General features: G+C 44.5%; 5 protein-coding genes and 1 non-coding gene across 6 annotated transcripts; 3 read left to right on the forward strand and 3 right to left on the reverse strand.

Annotated features, from left to right (window-relative positions):
• Window positions 1-1,560: 1,560 nt before the first annotated feature.
• Window positions 1,561-2,983, reverse strand: F4817DRAFT_344263 (NAD(P)-binding protein). The gene is made up of 5 exons (XM_049304121.1): window positions 2,726-2,983; window positions 2,518-2,673; window positions 2,355-2,461; window positions 1,960-2,288; window positions 1,561-1,864 (listed from the first exon to the last, which is right to left on the reverse strand). The coding sequence occupies exons 1-5, from the start codon at window positions 2,765-2,767 to the stop codon at window positions 1,674-1,676; spliced, it is 825 nt and encodes a 274-aa protein (XP_049157022.1). The 5' UTR covers window positions 2,768-2,983; the 3' UTR covers window positions 1,561-1,673.
• A 942-nt stretch (window positions 2,984-3,925) lies between these two features.
• F4817DRAFT_t118 lies at window positions 3,926-4,008 on the reverse strand. Its single transcript has one exon. It is a non-coding gene; the product is annotated as a tRNA-Asp (tRNA).
• Window positions 4,009-4,175: 167 nt separating this feature from the next.
• On the forward strand, window positions 4,176-6,547 carry F4817DRAFT_344264 (transmembrane amino acid transporter protein-domain-containing protein). Its single transcript, XM_049304122.1, has 2 exons — window positions 4,176-4,428; window positions 4,477-6,547. Exon 2 carries the CDS (start codon window positions 4,518-4,520, stop codon window positions 6,264-6,266), a length of 1,749 nt encoding a protein of 582 aa, XP_049157023.1. The 5' UTR covers window positions 4,176-4,428; window positions 4,477-4,517; the 3' UTR covers window positions 6,267-6,547.
• Window positions 6,548-6,757: 210 nt separating this feature from the next.
• On the reverse strand, window positions 6,758-9,297 carry F4817DRAFT_344268 (amino acid permease/ SLC12A domain-containing protein). The gene is made up of 3 exons (XM_049304123.1): window positions 8,434-9,297; window positions 8,330-8,362; window positions 6,758-8,191 (listed from the first exon to the last, which is right to left on the reverse strand). The coding sequence occupies exons 1-3, from the start codon at window positions 8,952-8,954 to the stop codon at window positions 7,045-7,047; spliced, it is 1,701 nt and encodes a 566-aa protein (XP_049157024.1). The 5' UTR covers window positions 8,955-9,297; the 3' UTR covers window positions 6,758-7,044.
• Window positions 9,298-11,958: 2,661 nt separating this feature from the next.
• F4817DRAFT_188265 (PLP-dependent transferase) lies at window positions 11,959-14,046 on the forward strand. Its single transcript, XM_049298437.1, has 9 exons — window positions 11,959-12,236; window positions 12,295-12,336; window positions 12,394-12,656; window positions 12,714-12,859; window positions 12,914-13,119; window positions 13,177-13,256; window positions 13,310-13,477; window positions 13,542-13,757; window positions 13,820-14,046. The coding sequence occupies exons 1-9, from the start codon at window positions 12,120-12,122 to the stop codon at window positions 13,842-13,844; spliced, it is 1,263 nt and encodes a 420-aa protein (XP_049157025.1). The 5' UTR covers window positions 11,959-12,119; the 3' UTR covers window positions 13,845-14,046.
• A 112-nt stretch (window positions 14,047-14,158) lies between these two features.
• On the forward strand, window positions 14,159-15,554 carry F4817DRAFT_366942 (uncharacterized protein; the record flags this gene model as incomplete). The annotated part of the gene is made up of 2 exons (XM_049307056.1): window positions 14,159-15,304; window positions 15,528-15,554. The coding sequence occupies 2 exons, from the start codon at window positions 14,159-14,161 to the stop codon at window positions 15,552-15,554; spliced, it is 1,173 nt and encodes a 390-aa protein (XP_049157026.1).
• Window positions 15,555-16,028: the final 474 nt, after the last annotated feature.

Consider the following 16,028-nt stretch of genomic DNA (forward strand, 5'->3'; position numbering starts at 1 on the left):
TTGATTCGAAGAAGTGATTAAATATTATTGTTGGTTGATTTATTTATTTTTACCCCTGTTTTCTTTCTAGGATTTATCATCTCATCCTACATATGGGGCACTATCAGGGGCCTGACGAAACATATGAAGCTCGTAAGCCAGAGATACCCCTTCCCTTTCCGATGCCCCATCGTGTTTTCAATGCCTCTCTATCTATGTCTTAGTCCGTCAACCAAAGACATATCAAGGGCATTAAAAATCAAATTAATCTTGAATAGTTGTTAGCGATGTTAGGAATATGTGCGGCCTAGGAACGGCGCAAGATAGTTCGCCTACCTTTACGTCGACGATCGCCTCGAGTAGACATTCCACCGCCCCGGGAAGCTTCCTCTGGCTTCGGCTTCGGCTTCGGGGTTGGGTGTGGTCCCGGCTGTGGGCGTGGTCTCGGTCGTGGCTTGCCTTCTTTCCAAGTGATGTCGTAGCCACTTCGACCTTCGTCGGCGGGAGGTTGGCTGTCAGGTTCTGTGCCCATACTCCGCCCTTGGTCCGCCTGACCCTTACCAACGTGACATACTCTAGCATTGGATAACATGTTGTAGGTAAGTCTTGCTGCTATGAGTTTATGCAGAAAATAGAGTGTCGAGCTCAGTTATGACATCGGTGACAAGTTGTTGGGAAGATTTGATTCTGGATTGCCCTGGCCTACCATCTTGTTCAACATCGTCGCAGCTCTCATACACATATATATATCCATACTTTCTACTTCTTGTGCTACAACAAAATATCAATTCTTGATTAATTTCATCTACTTTGATTCGACATGTTAGATTTTAAAAGAGGCTGTTGTTAGAAAATGCAATGCCCACGTGATACGACTTGCTCTTCATCAAAGAGTGAAGCTAATAGTCTTCATTTCATGAGATAATGATTCGAACCCCTTCCTTTGTATCATTGTGCGGCTGAACCACGTGGCTTAATAAAGCATTCCATCTATACCTAGCCTTCCGAGACATAGTGAAAAGTTATAGCATCCCTTAGGTAGTTGTCATATATTGGGCGATCAATTATTTATATCTTCAATGTCGGTGACCTCGGCAAACTTGAATAGAGATGAGTAGAAAATGATAGGTAAAATGGCATTATCAACCACGTGGTTCTTTTTCATTTATCATTTCTTTCGTTGCTGAGATTATTACGCCGATACTACAAGTTACTTTAAATAGTTATCTAAGAAATTAAGTTATCCCCCGTTATATCACGACAGTCGGACATTAGAAGGTTCCAACCGCATGTCGCAATATCATCAGGCTAGCTTCTCTTGAGCAATCGAAGTTTCGTATCATTTGAGTCAGATTACTGACGTTTCCGATGTATTTTCTATCAACTTGATCAACACCCCTAGCCGATCAAAGCGGGTGAAGAATAAGCTATCAATATTTCCTAAAGCATGAGGGACGCATCTCTATCTGTTTCTCAGGGCCGTCATTTTTGCAGTACTAAAATAGTTTCAACAACGTTGGTTATCGCAATCTACATACTGGGCTAATATAGGGGTAGCACTACAGGCATAAAAATGAACTCTTAGTGGAGAGGAGGATATGTCCCTAAATTTCATTCCATCTATCCGAGACCTTTCTGAAGATGCTAGCTACTCTCCGTGCTTAAACCTATACATCAGCTATCTACGATGTCCTTTAAAGCCATTGCCTGGTGCCTAAATGAGAGACAAATGACCCTCCATCTCCACGCTCAAGGCTTGCATTGTAGATAACCTTCATGACGAGCTTGACAGACTCTTCAGGGGTGATTGGGCCCTTAAAGTGAGGTGCATATTTGGCGAACTTGCCGAACATCTTTTGGGAGTTTTCGAGCTCCTTTTCAGACTCTTTCACCAGGAAAGTATTAGCAAACACTACTGAACACGATAATGGATAACATAAATAATTTTGAGTATGGAGCCGACGGGAAAGTAGAACTCACTATTATCTGTCGCGACATTTTGTCCATCCGTCGCAACAACACCAGGCGATATACTGAAGAATAGAATCCCTTCGTTGTGAAACTGGGCATGGTACTCGACGACCGCGAGGTTGAGAGCTGCCTTGCTCGTAGTGTATGCCCCGGACGTATCAAGCTCAATGTCCCTCACCAAGTCGTAGTCGGCAATACCGGTCGAGATCGAAATGACTTTCTTGGCTTCTCCCTTCCGGATCAGGGGCAAAAAGTAGTTGAAGAGGTGGATATTTCCAACTACATTAGTCTTGAAGGACTTGAGCAAATCCTCCTCTAGACCTTCAGGATCGTCGGCCCTGATTGATTAAGATGCGTTAGTGAGTGGCTCTGAAGGTTCTCCCAAAAGAACTAGAAAATCGTACAAGTCGTTAAAAGTCAGGAAGCCCGATTTTCCAGAAATGAAAGCGCCATTGGCGATGAGATAGTCTAAGCTGCCTCCAGTGATCTTGGCAGTATCTTCCGCTGCTTTCTATGCACCATGTCAATAGTTCATCTCATGTGCTTGATTAGAATGAGCTATCTCACCTTCAGAGATTTATAATCTTCCAAATCTCCATGGAGAATATGGATATTGGAGCGTCCGATCTCAGAAGATACCCTTTTCTCGGTGGCGTCTTTATTACGAACAAGCCCAATAACAACTGCTGCTGGATCCTCAGAGAGCTGGCGTAAGAACTCGAACTATTTCACGATTTAGTACTTCTTTTCGACCAGGTCGTATATCCACACTTACGCCGAGTCCTCGAGATGCACCGGTTATCACGTAGGAAGGCATGTTTATTCTGGTTGAAGTAGTTCAGCTTGATGAAGTTTGGTAGTAGTTGGTACGTGTAAGTGTGTAAGTGTTGCTGGCTTGGAGTAATGGTCCTCCAACTACAGCACATGTTCATGTTTAAATAGTCTACAGGAGTCTACTGTAACACACCCCCAAAACAGTATATCCGTTTTGTAAGCACAGGGTTGCGGAGGGGTTGCACCATGGTATCCATCCTACGGCAACAAGAGGGAGATGATTTCGTCCGTCCGGTTCCGTAAACTCGGGTTAATGGCCGAAAATACTCCACCCATTGTTTACTAATCCCTCTATTTGGCATAGTATCCGCCGACTGGCTTCTATCACCGCTATTCTCGGCCAATTTGGCCTTTCGGATTCATTTAGGATTCCGGCAACCATTATTAATACTAATACTCTAATACTTTCTCGTCCGCCGACGTTGGACTATTCGGCGGACTTAACGTTATATATACAATATACACTTACTACTCTTCCCGATCGCAGTCATAAATCGTCTCGGCGGCTCATTGCTAATTGATTCTCTTTGCCATTACTTAGAGAACTAGCTTCGTATCGTAAGAGACCTCTTTTGTTCACCCTTCCACGTATTTTCTTAAAATCACCAACAAAGTATTCAATGATTACCTAGGTACCTAAGGCAACGCTGTAAAATAGTAACGTTTCTGAATGGGCAAATTGAAGTGGATTGCAACCATATCCTTACCTGAAGTAACACTAGCTCCATAGCGAGATGGCACAGACATGACTAGAATTTGCTCAGCTTCGATATGGAGAAGCAGAGAAGCCAAGCTAGTTTTCCGAGGTCAAGATCGTAACGCCTGACTCCTAAAGCAGATAGGAAGGTCTATCAAGGTGTGAAAAGTAAATTTAATTAGATAGTAGTAAAAATAATAGCACCTTAACTAAACAGTTCGAAGGTAATGGCGAAGTAACAGGGAACGACTAAGAGAGACTAATGCCAAGTTTACTGAGAAAGGCTATTCAGGGAAGATAAAATTAACGTACAAACACCACTCAATGCCACTGCGGGAATGCACTGCTAAGGAAAGAGAGTTTCGGGAAGGAATGTTGAGGAAATACAAAAAAATTATCATTCAAACGTCGTTTGCAAGTGCAATAATAAATTGCAAAAAGAAGCTCTCGATCGGGGAATCGAACCCCGGCCACCTGCGAACTTGTTCGATGACAAGCAGGTATCCTGACCACTAGACCAATCGAGAATTGAATACCTTCCTTCGGAAGATGATTGGATGTGCTGACTGATGTCTGATTCGTTTGTAGCTTTTGTTTATAAAGCAAACTGTTTGGCGTTACAAAGTTGGCTAGCATCTGCGAGAATTTTCTAGCCAGTCATGTTGTACCACCAACTCCGCAAGAGCTTTACCTAATTAGTTGTAGCGGGCCTTAGTGGTGAAGTCCGGTACAAACCGGCGCTGTAAAAAGACGCCTGGATTTTAAGTTTCACCGTCTTCTATGTATGAGTTCATGAACTCATAGCATGAACTCATAGAAGTGGAAGCTTCTATTCTTTAGAACCGCCACTTCTCATTCTTTCGCTTTGTGTAGCGACTTCACCTCCATCGTTTCACCATAAACTTCCAATCCAAGATGCATATTACCGAGATCTATATCAAGATTTAGGTTAGAATACTTACCGTTTGCTTCCAGTAGACGCTTAGACAATATCTGAACTTACTTGTGTAGTTTTTTTTTTCCTTAGTAGTCCACAATGGCCCACGTTCCGATATCAGATCAGTCCAAGCACGACGCTCAAGTCGTCTCGGAACACCTCCCGCCTGGATATTCGGCCGAATTTGTTGGAGTAACCGGGAGTTCTGCTGGTGCATCGTCCTCGAGCCCGGACCCGACAGATCAAGAATTAGGCGAATCCTCGCTAAAGCTCCAGGGAGGTGACATACACCGAGACCTCTTCAAGACCGCTGCTCGGGCCAAGATGCATGAGCGGGTGCATAAGCGGGCTGCAACTTTCCACTACCCCCAAGATATTATAGAGGAAACCGGGCCCGACGGTTTGACCGTAAGCGACCAATTAGCTCCGGGAGGCTTCCGCAGAGCTTTCATACGGCAAACGAAGCAGCGCGATATGTGGGCTGCTAGGGTCCCTGTCACTAGGAATTTCGTTGAATTTTTGGAGCTGTACGGGAGCTTTGCTGGAGAAGATCTTGAGGATTCGGACGATGAGGCAATACTCTCCGAGGAAGAAAGAGAAGAAGAGGAAGAGCCAAGCGAGACGAGACCGCTTCTTGGGCGGCGGAGGGCTTCGCGTGCACAGCGCTCCGCTACCGCCAGCACCAAACAGACCTTCTTTACCCTATTAAAGGCTTTCATTGGGACCGGAATCATGTTTCTTCCCAAGGCCTTCAACAATGGTGGCATACTATTCTCCTCTTTGACCATGCTGGCTGTCTCCACCGTCACCATGTTGGCGTTCCACTTACTTCTCGCCTGTAAGGCAAAGTACGACGGTGGTTATGGAGAGATTGGCCATGCAGTAGCAGGAAAGTTCATGCGCGGATTGATATTATTCTCTATCACTATGTCGCAGCTGGGGTTCGTCTGTGCTGGCATGGTGTTTGTAGCCGAGAACATGTCCTCTTTTCTGAAGGCCGTTCTGCACGGCGACAGTCCGTTATCCCCCACGTCTTTAATTCTCATACAGCTCATCCTTCTCATACCCCTGGCGTTTATACGGAACATAGCGAAACTCGGTCCTGTTGCACTTCTTGCAGATGCTTGCATCTTGCTTGGTGTAACTTACATCTATTACTACGACATTGCACACCTTGCATCCAATGGCATTCATGAAAGTGTCGTCCTCTTCAACCCGGCGAAGTACACCTTAACTATCGGGGCAGCTATTTTCACATTTGAAGGCATCGGCCTCATTCTTCCAATCCAGTCATCTATGACCAAACCAGAGCGTTTCGAGTGGCTTCTTGGTACGGTTATGTTCATCGTCACAGTTCTCTTCACTGCTGTTGGCGCTCTCTGCTATGCTACCTTCGGCGAAAACACCGAAATTGAAATCATCAATAATTATCCCCAAGACAGCAAGTTTGTCAATGCGGTACAATTCCTCTACTCGCTCGCGGTCCTTGCTGGAACTCCCGTCCAGCTATTCCCCGCCATCCGTATCATCGAAGGTAGAATTTTTGGCTCTCACTCGGGTAGGAAGAGCGTCCGCACGAAGTGGATCAAGAATGCGTTCAGGATGTTAATGGTTCTTGGGTGCGGAGCGTTTTCGATAGTGGGTGCTTCTAACCTTGACAGGTTCGTCGCGTTGATCGGGTCCGTTGCTTGTGTCCCGTTGGTCTACATTTATCCAGCATATCTACATTATAAAGGCGTTGCAACATCGTGGGAAGCTAAGGTTGGAGATATCATATTTGTGGTAGTTGGAGTTGTTGCTATGCTCTACACAACCGTCATCACCGTCGTCAACAGCTTCATGAGCTGAGCGTCTGTTTATCGATCTACTGTTGGATATACACGGCCGGAAGCGAATATGAAAATGAAACTTGGACATTTATGCATAAGTCACAATTGGAGTTATTAACCTTTCTAAGTAGCGATCATACCTTGCATTGAAATCATAGATAGGTATTCTTATCAAAAATTCACTAAAGGACATTCGACATCGAGTACGCGAAAACGTGACGACTAGCTCTCAGCGTTACGTTCTAATACAGAAATAGGGATTTGTATTTGATCAACTTAGCAGCCTGTGACTATCTTACAGATAATACTTACTATTTAATTAATTCTAGATAGTATCCCTCATTTACTTTGAATAGGTTCCAGGCCGACCCATTTATCGCTTTTAAAACCACCACATGTCGGTTTAATCCAACAAGGCCACATTGGCGAATAAGTTGAGATGCTAACTCGCGTTGGTCATGTCATGGCTACAGTTAAAGTAACACCGCGCATAGTAATATCGACCTTAGATAAAGGCTTGACTTCTAATATTATTTTAAATGAATGGGCGTGGCCGTCTAAAATTGATAAACCTCGTCTTTCTTACCAAAATTTCATTTATGGGTTATAACTTTGCGATTGAATTCGATCATATCTCTAATTTATTTACTCGGAAGCTTGGCATGATATTTCTTGAAATTTGTAGTATGGAATGACTCGACAACGACAAAGCGTATACCAAAACTATGACTCCATCCACTAACCGTTTCCGGCGTCGCTCGAATCAAGCCACGATCTCGAAGCGCAAGTCCCAACTTCTAGTTCGGGTCTTCACCCATGTAGTTCTCCTTCTTTCTCTTCCCAAGGAACATAGCTTTCAGCTCGTCGCGGAATCGGGTCGGGGTCTCAATCTGCGAAGCCTCGTAAGCATCGATGGCCGGCTTCTCCCAGATGAGATCGGCCTGCGCGGGAGAGACGAATTTTGTACGTCGGAAAATCTTCCAACCAAAAAATGTGCAGAAAGACACGATAGCCATTGTGTAGAAAGCAAAAAAGTTGCCGACGTCCCAGTGTCCAGGTAAGAACACCGAGTAACCAAAAGTGGCCTCGATGATAATCATCCACACCAAACCAATGTAACCACAGTATGGCTGGAAATAGCCGTAGTACGGTAGCGTGCGGCGATCAATGCCCTGCGCTTTAGTCGCATTGTAGAAAAAGATGTACGTCAAGCTCATGACAATGTAATTGATCATCTGCGAGCCCTGTGTAAGAGTAGCAAGCCACGTCACTACTTGCGCCGTGTTGTTTGACAGTTGTAGGAACGACAAGAAGGGGAAGACCATTACAAGCGCAAAAGCGTAGACCGGGATACCGTTCTTAAGTGTCTTCTTGAAGATTTTAGGCGCCTGGCCGTCGCAAGCGAGGCCGTATAAGGATCGCATCGCGCAGTATGTGTAGGCATTTCCAGCGCTAAAAATACTGGTGATCATGAGAGCGTTAATGATGTTGGGAAGTATTCCAACTCCAAGGTTCTGCATTGCGATGACGTAGGGTGAGCCGTTAGCGGTTCCCGTATCCGCATTCTTCAGCACACTATCGTTGTACGGGAGGACGATACCGACGCAGAGCGCACCGCCGATGAAGAAGATGGCGAATCGCCAGTAGACGGTCTTGAATCCGTTCTTGAGATACGTCCGCGGGCGCTCTGCTTCTCCAGCGACCATGGCAAGGTACTCGGGTCCAACGACAGTGAAACCTGCAGAGAAGACAGCGCCAAGCAAACCTTCAAATCGACCTAGTACGCCCTCGTGAATATACTCGGCGAAAGATCCTGGATCTGACCAATACCGAAAACCGTAAGCATCGTGTTTGGGGTTACCCCCACACATCGTGACTAGAGTGAACGTGTACAGGATGCAGATAAGCAGGATCTTGCCGCTGGATAGCCAGAACTCGGCCTCGCTAAACGATCTAGATTAGCAAAGATAGGTACTAATCACGATAAATAATTGGTCTGAGCGGTTGCGGGGTCGTGGAGTATAAATCTACGATATGCTAGACGATATGCTAGGGTTGTTGGGCTGGAGTCAATGCACGTACCCGAAATATTGCACGGCCAAAATGTTGATAGCGCTATCGTTCCATGTTAATTAATATGTCATCCAATGCTGTAATAGCCAGGAGTTTAAAGGAGGGTTACATACGCATAAAGTACAATGCATGCTATACATATGGCTACCGGGGGGATATCGTCCCTCCAATATCCAAGCACCAAGTTGATAGCAGATATCTCGAAGGGAATGAGACAGGCTTCGTAGAGGAAGAAGTTCCACCCTGCCATGAATCCCAAAGCCTCATCGACCCATCTGCCGGCCATTCGAATAAAAGATCCAGACACAGGCATATAGGTAACCATCTCGGCCATGGAGTTGTTCACCATACCAACCATGATAGCATAGACAGTGTACCCGATAAGAAGGCTTCCTGGTCCACCCTTGGCAAGACCACCGCCGATACTCACAAAGAGAGCGGTACCAATACTGCCACCGATGGCAATCAATTGGATCTGACGGTTACCTAGATGGCGAAGGAGTTGGTTCTCAGTTGAAACTTCGACCAAAGTCTCGCGAACGTCACTATCTGAGCCTTCATTCTTCTCATCACTCATGGCTCTCTGGGACTGTGGTGCAGACACCGGTTGAGACTTGTCTTGTGCTGCCGCCATATTGAGAGCACGACAGTGAACTCCGCTGAGAGAGCGGAATGCTGGACAGAGTGTAAGAAGATTGTTGGAAGTGTAGTGGCCCCGATATCATTATAGTGCGCACGCGATGGCGTCTTCCTTTTTCCGCGGTCGGAAATATAACGATATAGTATGGGTGAAGCAACGAAATGCCCTACCTGATATCCAATTCCTCGGCGAGAGACTGGTGAATAAAGGTAAATAAAAAGAAAAGAAAAAAATTAGGAAAGGAATGAAGGTGATCGACCAAGTTTAGTTTTGTAGAGTACCTGTATTACAGCGTCCAGGTACCTGTTGTAAAGTACCTATTTCCCATGACCGTACGGCGTATGGTAGTACAGTAACCTTAACCCGGCCTATGTCATCATGGCTTACAGGGGCTTTATAACAAAGGTGGGGGAAATGAGCCGCTATCGCCCCTCTCCGACAAGGGGCCTGATTGTCGGATCAGTGGGGGGTACACCGCTGTTCGCGTGATGGTCAGCCGGATCGGCTCAGCGCCGAAGCGCCGGGCAATGTGGTTGCTATCAGTCGGGAATCAATTAATTGTATAATGTTGCAATGTTTCGTCTGCCGGGTTTGTGTCTTTGCGTCGTTGCGATCGAGTATCTAGCGACATTGTTGCGACTAAGACCACCGGGATCCCGGTTTAGGTATAGGTCTTTGATAAAAATGTACATTGTACCATGCATTCTATTACAGGTACATAATGCATGTCATTCACACCGTGGTCCCGCCAAGGTTAGATACGACGCAGGCGAGGGGCAAAGGAAAATTAAATTTGCCCACTTAACATGCAGTATACTTGCTAAGTATTAGGTATTCCTCTCTTATTCGTCTAGTCATGCTAGGCTCTGGGCCAAGTCCTGCCAAGAAACCAATCAACTCTCTTTAGAATACGTATACACAGGATCCCCAGTAGTATTCAAGGGTTCAGCTCCGCCAGATTTCTCCAGGGTCTGTGAGCTGGGATGCACGATGCCGTAATTGTACCTGGAGTAGATAAGAGAGACCAGCCCTTCTGAAGAAACTCGCCAACGGACCGCTGTTAAGAAATTCCATTGACGCAAACATTGAATTCTTTCTATATGGTTATTAATATGCCTAACTTTGGTATAAACCTATCGTAGATTAAGTTTAGGTTAAATAGGGGGTAGGTATAAAAATATTATTAAACGCGATAAATACCTAGGTAAGCTAATATAACAGCATGTCTTCTTTAAGTACTTACCTATATAAGTATTTACTGGATTACAACCCAATCATTTCGAAGTTATAACTGTATTTATCCAGCTTAGGAGAATACTTTACTTAGCTGAACCCCTCCAGCGCTGATCAGAAGCGAAGTGGCACGTGTGCATGTTGTTTCAAGCGCTGATCTTACCCGACTTGTATCTTGACGGCCGATCCTCGACTTTACCGAGCCTTCAACGGTTCTCGGTCCGAGATATTGCGAGTGCCGTTTGTGTTGAATGTTGTCGTGTCAGTCGACTAAAGGTGCAACTATAACTTGGCGGCTGAAAAGAAAACGAGGTGGAATCATATACCACATCATTGGGTTTCACCGACCGGATTGTTTTCTCGATTTTCTTGTCCACCGGCGCCGAGCTTTAAGATTAAATGCCCTATAGACGGCTAGTTATAAGACGACCGGGGAAACGGCAGGAACGGCAAGAAACGGCATACATTATTGGGTAAACTTTCGGGGCAACAGCGGCCATTCAGGCCATTACAGAGGCGCATGCAGAAGACTGACTTTTAGCGTCGCAAACTTTTAGGGCTGAGCGGCGCTAGAAACCGTCCCTCGTCCGACGGCGCGGGAATTATACCCACATAGAGGTTAGAAGACTTCCAATCAGGTTTCTTAAATTACTGATGTACATAGATATTTGCTAATAGGTACACCGGCCAAGCAGCTACCGAATGTGATTTGTTATGTACCAAAATACATCTAATTAAATAAAGCGCATTGAATAGGTACGGATAAGAAATCAACTAATTGTAGCGAGTAAAGATGTTGGATTTCTAGCTGTTTCATATGAGCAGAAAGCCACATGCGAGATTCCGGAATGTACTTGGACTTTCTCATCTAACATCATTAAACCGAATTTCTTACAACAAAGCTTCAAAACATATGGCGTGTAAAAGCAGCAGGCATTTAACTTATGTTACTGCCACGGTAACTAGGCGGTTCAATACCCCTTATCCATCTCCTAGGTAGGTAGACATGTAACCAACTACTGGCTATAAGAAAGTCACAAAGGGGGTGGGCGTCTTAAATATATCATATACGCCTAATAAATTGTCAATAGTAAATTGTTAGTTAATATAAAGTATTCTTAAACCCCGTACTTCGAAGCAATGGATACCGTTTTAAAGGACCGCATCGAAATCATGTATTACACATGTAAAAGATATGTCATTCTAATTTTTCAATAATAGTATATTACTACTATGTTAAATGTTTTCTTATATTAATTGTCTTTCCTCATTTGTATGGCGATTCTATTATACATTCGTCCGGTTTAAATTTAATAGCTCTTACCAACACCACTATTTAGGTAGCCATAAGAGATCGTCACGTCAATATTATCCGTATGATAACTCATCTTAATGAATCCAAACACCTTAGGAGAAGAAATAATACAGTGAATAGCATAAAGAGGTAGCTACTAATATCATACTGCATTTCAATCCATCTCCTTTCATTATTGTGCAATTGATATTCGTGAAATTCCAGGGTACATAATTAGCTAGGTAGGTGTACCTGCCTCTACGCTGTTGAGCCTCATTCTATTTATAGCCATCTAACACGTCGATATCAAAGTCTCAACATTATAGATAGATAAAACTTTCAATGTCTCGGTAATATACTCTAATTATCATTGACAATCGAGAACCAATCAAATACGGGATCCACCCGAAGGGCGCTGGTATCACAAGCTGAAGCCCGCCTTGGCTCTCCGTGCTCGCTTCAGAACGGACGTCTATAGAATCTTCCTTGTAAACAGGTGCCTATATTTAACCTCACCATCAACTGGTATTATAAAAGTCTTAGCATCAAACAACTTCGGTTCACTATTTAAAACCTAACATCTAAGCCTCATTTGCAATTGTGTTACTTAATACTGTTCTCGCATCTCCACGATGATATCTACAAGAGGAAAAGGTTGGGCGAATTTCTACTTCGCCCACGGCAACTTAAACAACTACCATGCCTCGAACAATCCAACCGGACCTGTGAACTTCTTGTTTGCCGAAAACGTAAGTCGGTGACGGGTAGATTCTTTCTATAGCAGAAGTACTGATACAGCGTCTCTAGTGGCTTGTGCATCAAGACTTGATCGAGTTCATCAATACTCATGTATGACGCATGCCTATTAAACCTTCAACTAAATATTTCTAAGACTTCGGTGCCCAGAACCAATTCGATCCGCAACTATGCGCATATGGCGAAGGATATACCGGTACGGTACGGCTGCGAGCCGCCATGGCAAAACACTTGAACGCGCACTTCAAACCAGCCCACAAAATCGATCCGGAGGAAATCACTTTCGCGGCTGGGGTAACGGCTTTGAACGAAGCCAGTGCACTACTCACCTGTAACCCAGATAACCAGGAGGGTATCCTGCTTGGCGGGCCTGTCTATGGAGCCTTCCATAGAGACTTGACCATGAGAACTGGGTAGGTACCATTTCTACAATTATCTCACCTCCAATTCTGACACCTATGCTTTTGAAGCGCAATTCTAGAGTACGTAGATGTTGGGGACACAGAACAATTCTCCCCAGATTGCGTCGCTGCCTATGAGGCAGGCTTTGAAGCCGCGAAAACACGCGGCGTTAATATCAAAGCGCTGTTCATCTGTAACCCTCATAATCCCACAGGTAGGCGATAAGCATGGTTTCTAAACAATAACATATAGCTCATATCTTGTGTAGGACGATGTTATTCTCGTGAGACACTAGGTGGGCTTATGCGTTTATGTGCATCAAAAGGAATTCATTTGATAAGCGATGAAATATACGCCCTCTCGGTCTTCCGTCGAAATGACGGTCCATCTGAGGAATTCACTTCTGTACTGTCCATCGACCCGAGTGGGATTATTGATCCTGCTCAGGTGCATGTGCTTTACGGCATGACGAAAGTAAGTATATATACATCTTTCGCTTTCGACATGGCATAGTTCTGACGTTACGGCTAGGACTTTGGCGCTGCTGGAATGCGACTAGGCTGCCTTGTATCTCGAAACAAGGAATTCACTAAAGCAGCTCGAGCTATATGGTATGGTATCATCATTCACAAACCCTGACATGTTGTGCTTATGTCGACACTAGTTGTTTCTCCTCGCCCTCCCAATTTTCAATGGACCTCGCCGCCAAGTTTCTCGATGATCAAGCGTATGTGACGAAATTCCTCGAGAAGTCGCAAAAGTTATTACTTCAGAATCGCTTGATAGCCGAAGACCTCCTTAATCAGGCAGGTGTCGGTTTTCATAAGAAGGGGTATGTGAAATTGTAGTCCAAGTCTAGAATTCAAAATAGCTTCATTAGTCTAACAAGGACTTAGGAATGCCGGTCTTTTTATATGGCTTGACTTAACCCCCTTCTTACCACTAGGGGAGACTAATGGGGATGGATGGGAAGCTGAAAAATTACTTTCTCAACGTTTTGAGAAGGCAGGCGTTACAATGTCAACAGGGGGGCAGTACCACGCTCCGAAGCCTGGTAGATTCCGCCTCGTGTATTCCTTCCCAGAGGATGCTCTTCGAGAAGGCATTAGGAGGTTTGTGTTCATTTTTCATTCATCACAAGTATGGCCTGCAGCTTATACTAACAATAGTACAGGATATTGCTTGTCCTAAAGCAATAATATGATTGTTCGCTGTCAACGGCCTCCGTCTCGGGCTTTGTTACACTAAGGGTAAGGAAATATAGGTGCTAAAAGAAACCAAACCCATTGTGGTCAAGTACAATGCTCTTGTCTACCTGGACAGGCCTCTACAATTAGTGATATAAATACGTTGATTCTATCAGGGTGCTATTAAACGAACATATTCTGCAAGATAATCTACACTACCAACTAATCGACTTTGGGTTCTCGCACTTTACTGCTCCATCTTTGTTCAAAATCGCAGCGTATTAATACTTGATACTACTTAAACTATTTCTCTCAGAACAGACGCTATGGCTAATAGGCAGCTTATAGACGGTCTAGGTCTAAACTGGTCGACAAGCCAGAGAGATGAGTTCCTTGCCAAGATTAAGATAGTTGAGCTACCAAAACTTGAGTCGCCACACCCGCCAACTGAGCTTTTCTCCGCGGGAATTCCCGAGGAAAGACACCAATGGCAGGGGTCTTGGAAAGATAAGTCACTAAGGGACCCTTGGTATAATGAAGGATTGTGCCGGGAAACCGTGGACCTCGACTCTCATCTTAAGTATATCGTACCGCAAGAGGAGAGCGTTATATTCCGCGACATTGAAACCAAAGAAACCGTTCTTGTAGTTCTTCGTGACTTCATACCTGACGAAGACCTTCGAAAGGTAATGATGAGAGTGTGCCGGGAAATTGTCAAGAGTCATCAGGATGGTAAGCGCGAGGACCCAGGGATGCTCTGCCACGTTGGCTATACTTGTAGCCCACAAAATGATTCCCAGGTTCGACTGGCTGCGTCTTGTATAAAGTTGAATACGGATGAGGAAATAACCGATGAGACCGAGCTGAATAATGCGGCACAGGGCGTGGCTGGAATGGTGTGGAACTTGATGAAGTCTCAGTTCCCCCCTGAGATCACTGCCAAGTACAATGATACTATTCACGATAACGAGTTCCCTCGGATGGAAATCAGGAAGGACGACGAAACCTTCACGTTTAAGGTAGGTGGCGAAGACGTCACGTTCGACACAGGTGAGGACGGTTTAGAACTACCCTCGCCATCGGGAATGGCGGCTGTTTATTATGCGCGGCATACACATACAGAGGTGAACGGTAACTCTTGGATTGTCTCTTGCACCGTCAATGCCCCTGGCGATACTACCACCGGGGGTAATTTTTATCTAGCATCGTATGGCATTATGGTGCTTCCTACTACCAACACAGCAAGTGCATGGCGTCCTTGGGACTATTACGGTACGTCGCTTTACGAGAAGGAGTCGGGCCCTGAAGATCGAGCGGGGTTTGAAGTTTGTAAGGACGAGGGTTTAGACACGGACATGGTATTCGAAATCTTGAAATCGCTCAAGGCGGCTCGGAAGAGGTCTAATTGGCTTGAAGATAGCCGTAAATGGAAGGTAACGAAGGCGACCTCGTCGAAAGCTAGATCGCAAAAGGTGCATTCGCCGAAGTCAGGTTTATTAGAGACTACGACAGAACCCGCGTCGCCCCGGTATACATTACGTCCGAGAACTACGAAGCCTAACTACTGTGTCGACTCGGAATCATTTACAGATTCAGAAGCTTCTGACTCCGAATCTGAATTCGAATCTGAACCGACAATCCAAACGACCACAATCAGAATAATTGATGATACTAACTGTCGTAAGTATTATACAGTTAACATTCTCCCACCCCCTGATGTAAACCCCCAACCTGCCTGGAATTAAGCAAGCGACCGATCTGAGTAGACAAGTTTATAATTTAGTAAAAGTAAATTTGCAGTACTATAACGAGTTTAGTTCTTAGGGATGACATCAACTAATAAACAAGAAAAGAAAATTAAAGAGTTCTTAATTGGGTACCCGATACTGTTTTAGCTTCTAAGGAGCAATGTGATCCAAATGAAAAATAGAAATACTAGTAATAGTAAGGATATAAGGAATAAATAAGAATAGGGGTTGAATCATTGTTAGCTAAATCCTAGATTTTCTGTAAGATCAACAATGTGGCATAATTCTAAATTACAAGAGATTAAAACAATGAAATATATAATAACTCTCATTTTATTAGATGTTAATGGATAGAATCTGTCAAACGAATCCTGCGTAATCACGTGGTTTTTAGCTATTCTAATTGTTCTAATGTAAATTCATGATTTTATGAAAACTTCACCCTTAC

Source organism: Daldinia loculata (assembly GCF_022478755.1).
Source record: "Daldinia loculata strain CBS 113971 unplaced genomic scaffold F4817scaffold_41, whole genome shotgun sequence".
Taxonomy (NCBI): Eukaryota; Fungi; Ascomycota; class Sordariomycetes; order Xylariales; family Hypoxylaceae; genus Daldinia; species Daldinia loculata.

Excerpts from the sequence above, each read along its gene's own strand:
- F4817DRAFT_344263 (XM_049304121.1), bottom strand. The coding sequence starts at position 2,767 with ATGCCTTCCTACGTGATAACCGGTGCATCTCGAGGACTCGGC. Across the intron at positions 2,289-2,354 it reads TTCCTGACTTTTAACGACTT|GGCCGACGATCCTGAAGGTC; the intron begins GTACGATTTTCT and ends TTAATCAATCAG. Across the intron at positions 1,865-1,959 it reads AAATGTCGCGACAGATAATA|AGTCTGAAAAGGAGCTCGAA; the intron begins GTGAGTTCTACT and ends TCCTGGTGAAAG.
- F4817DRAFT_344264 (XM_049304122.1), top strand. The coding sequence starts at position 4,518 with ATGGCCCACGTTCCGATATCAGATCAGTCCAAGCACGACGCTCAAGTC.
- F4817DRAFT_344268 (XM_049304123.1), bottom strand. The coding sequence starts at position 8,954 with ATGGCGGCAGCACAAGACAAGTCTCAACCGGTGTCTGCACCACAGTCC. Across the intron at positions 8,363-8,433 it reads GCATGCATTGTACTTTATGC|CGCTATCAACATTTTGGCCG; the intron begins GTATGTAACCCT and ends ATGGAACGATAG. Across the intron at positions 8,192-8,329 it reads TTGGCCGTGCAATATTTCGG|CGAGGCCGAGTTCTGGCTAT; the intron begins GTACGTGCATTG and ends TAGATCGTTTAG.
- F4817DRAFT_188265 (XM_049298437.1), top strand. The coding sequence starts at position 12,120 with ATGATATCTACAAGAGGAAAAGGTTGGGCGAATTTCTACTTCGCCCAC. Across the intron at positions 12,337-12,393 it reads TCGAGTTCATCAATACTCAT|AACCAATTCGATCCGCAACT; the intron begins GTATGACGCATG and ends TTCGGTGCCCAG. Across the intron at positions 13,478-13,541 it reads GTCGGTTTTCATAAGAAGGG|GAATGCCGGTCTTTTTATAT; the intron begins GTATGTGAAATT and ends ACAAGGACTTAG.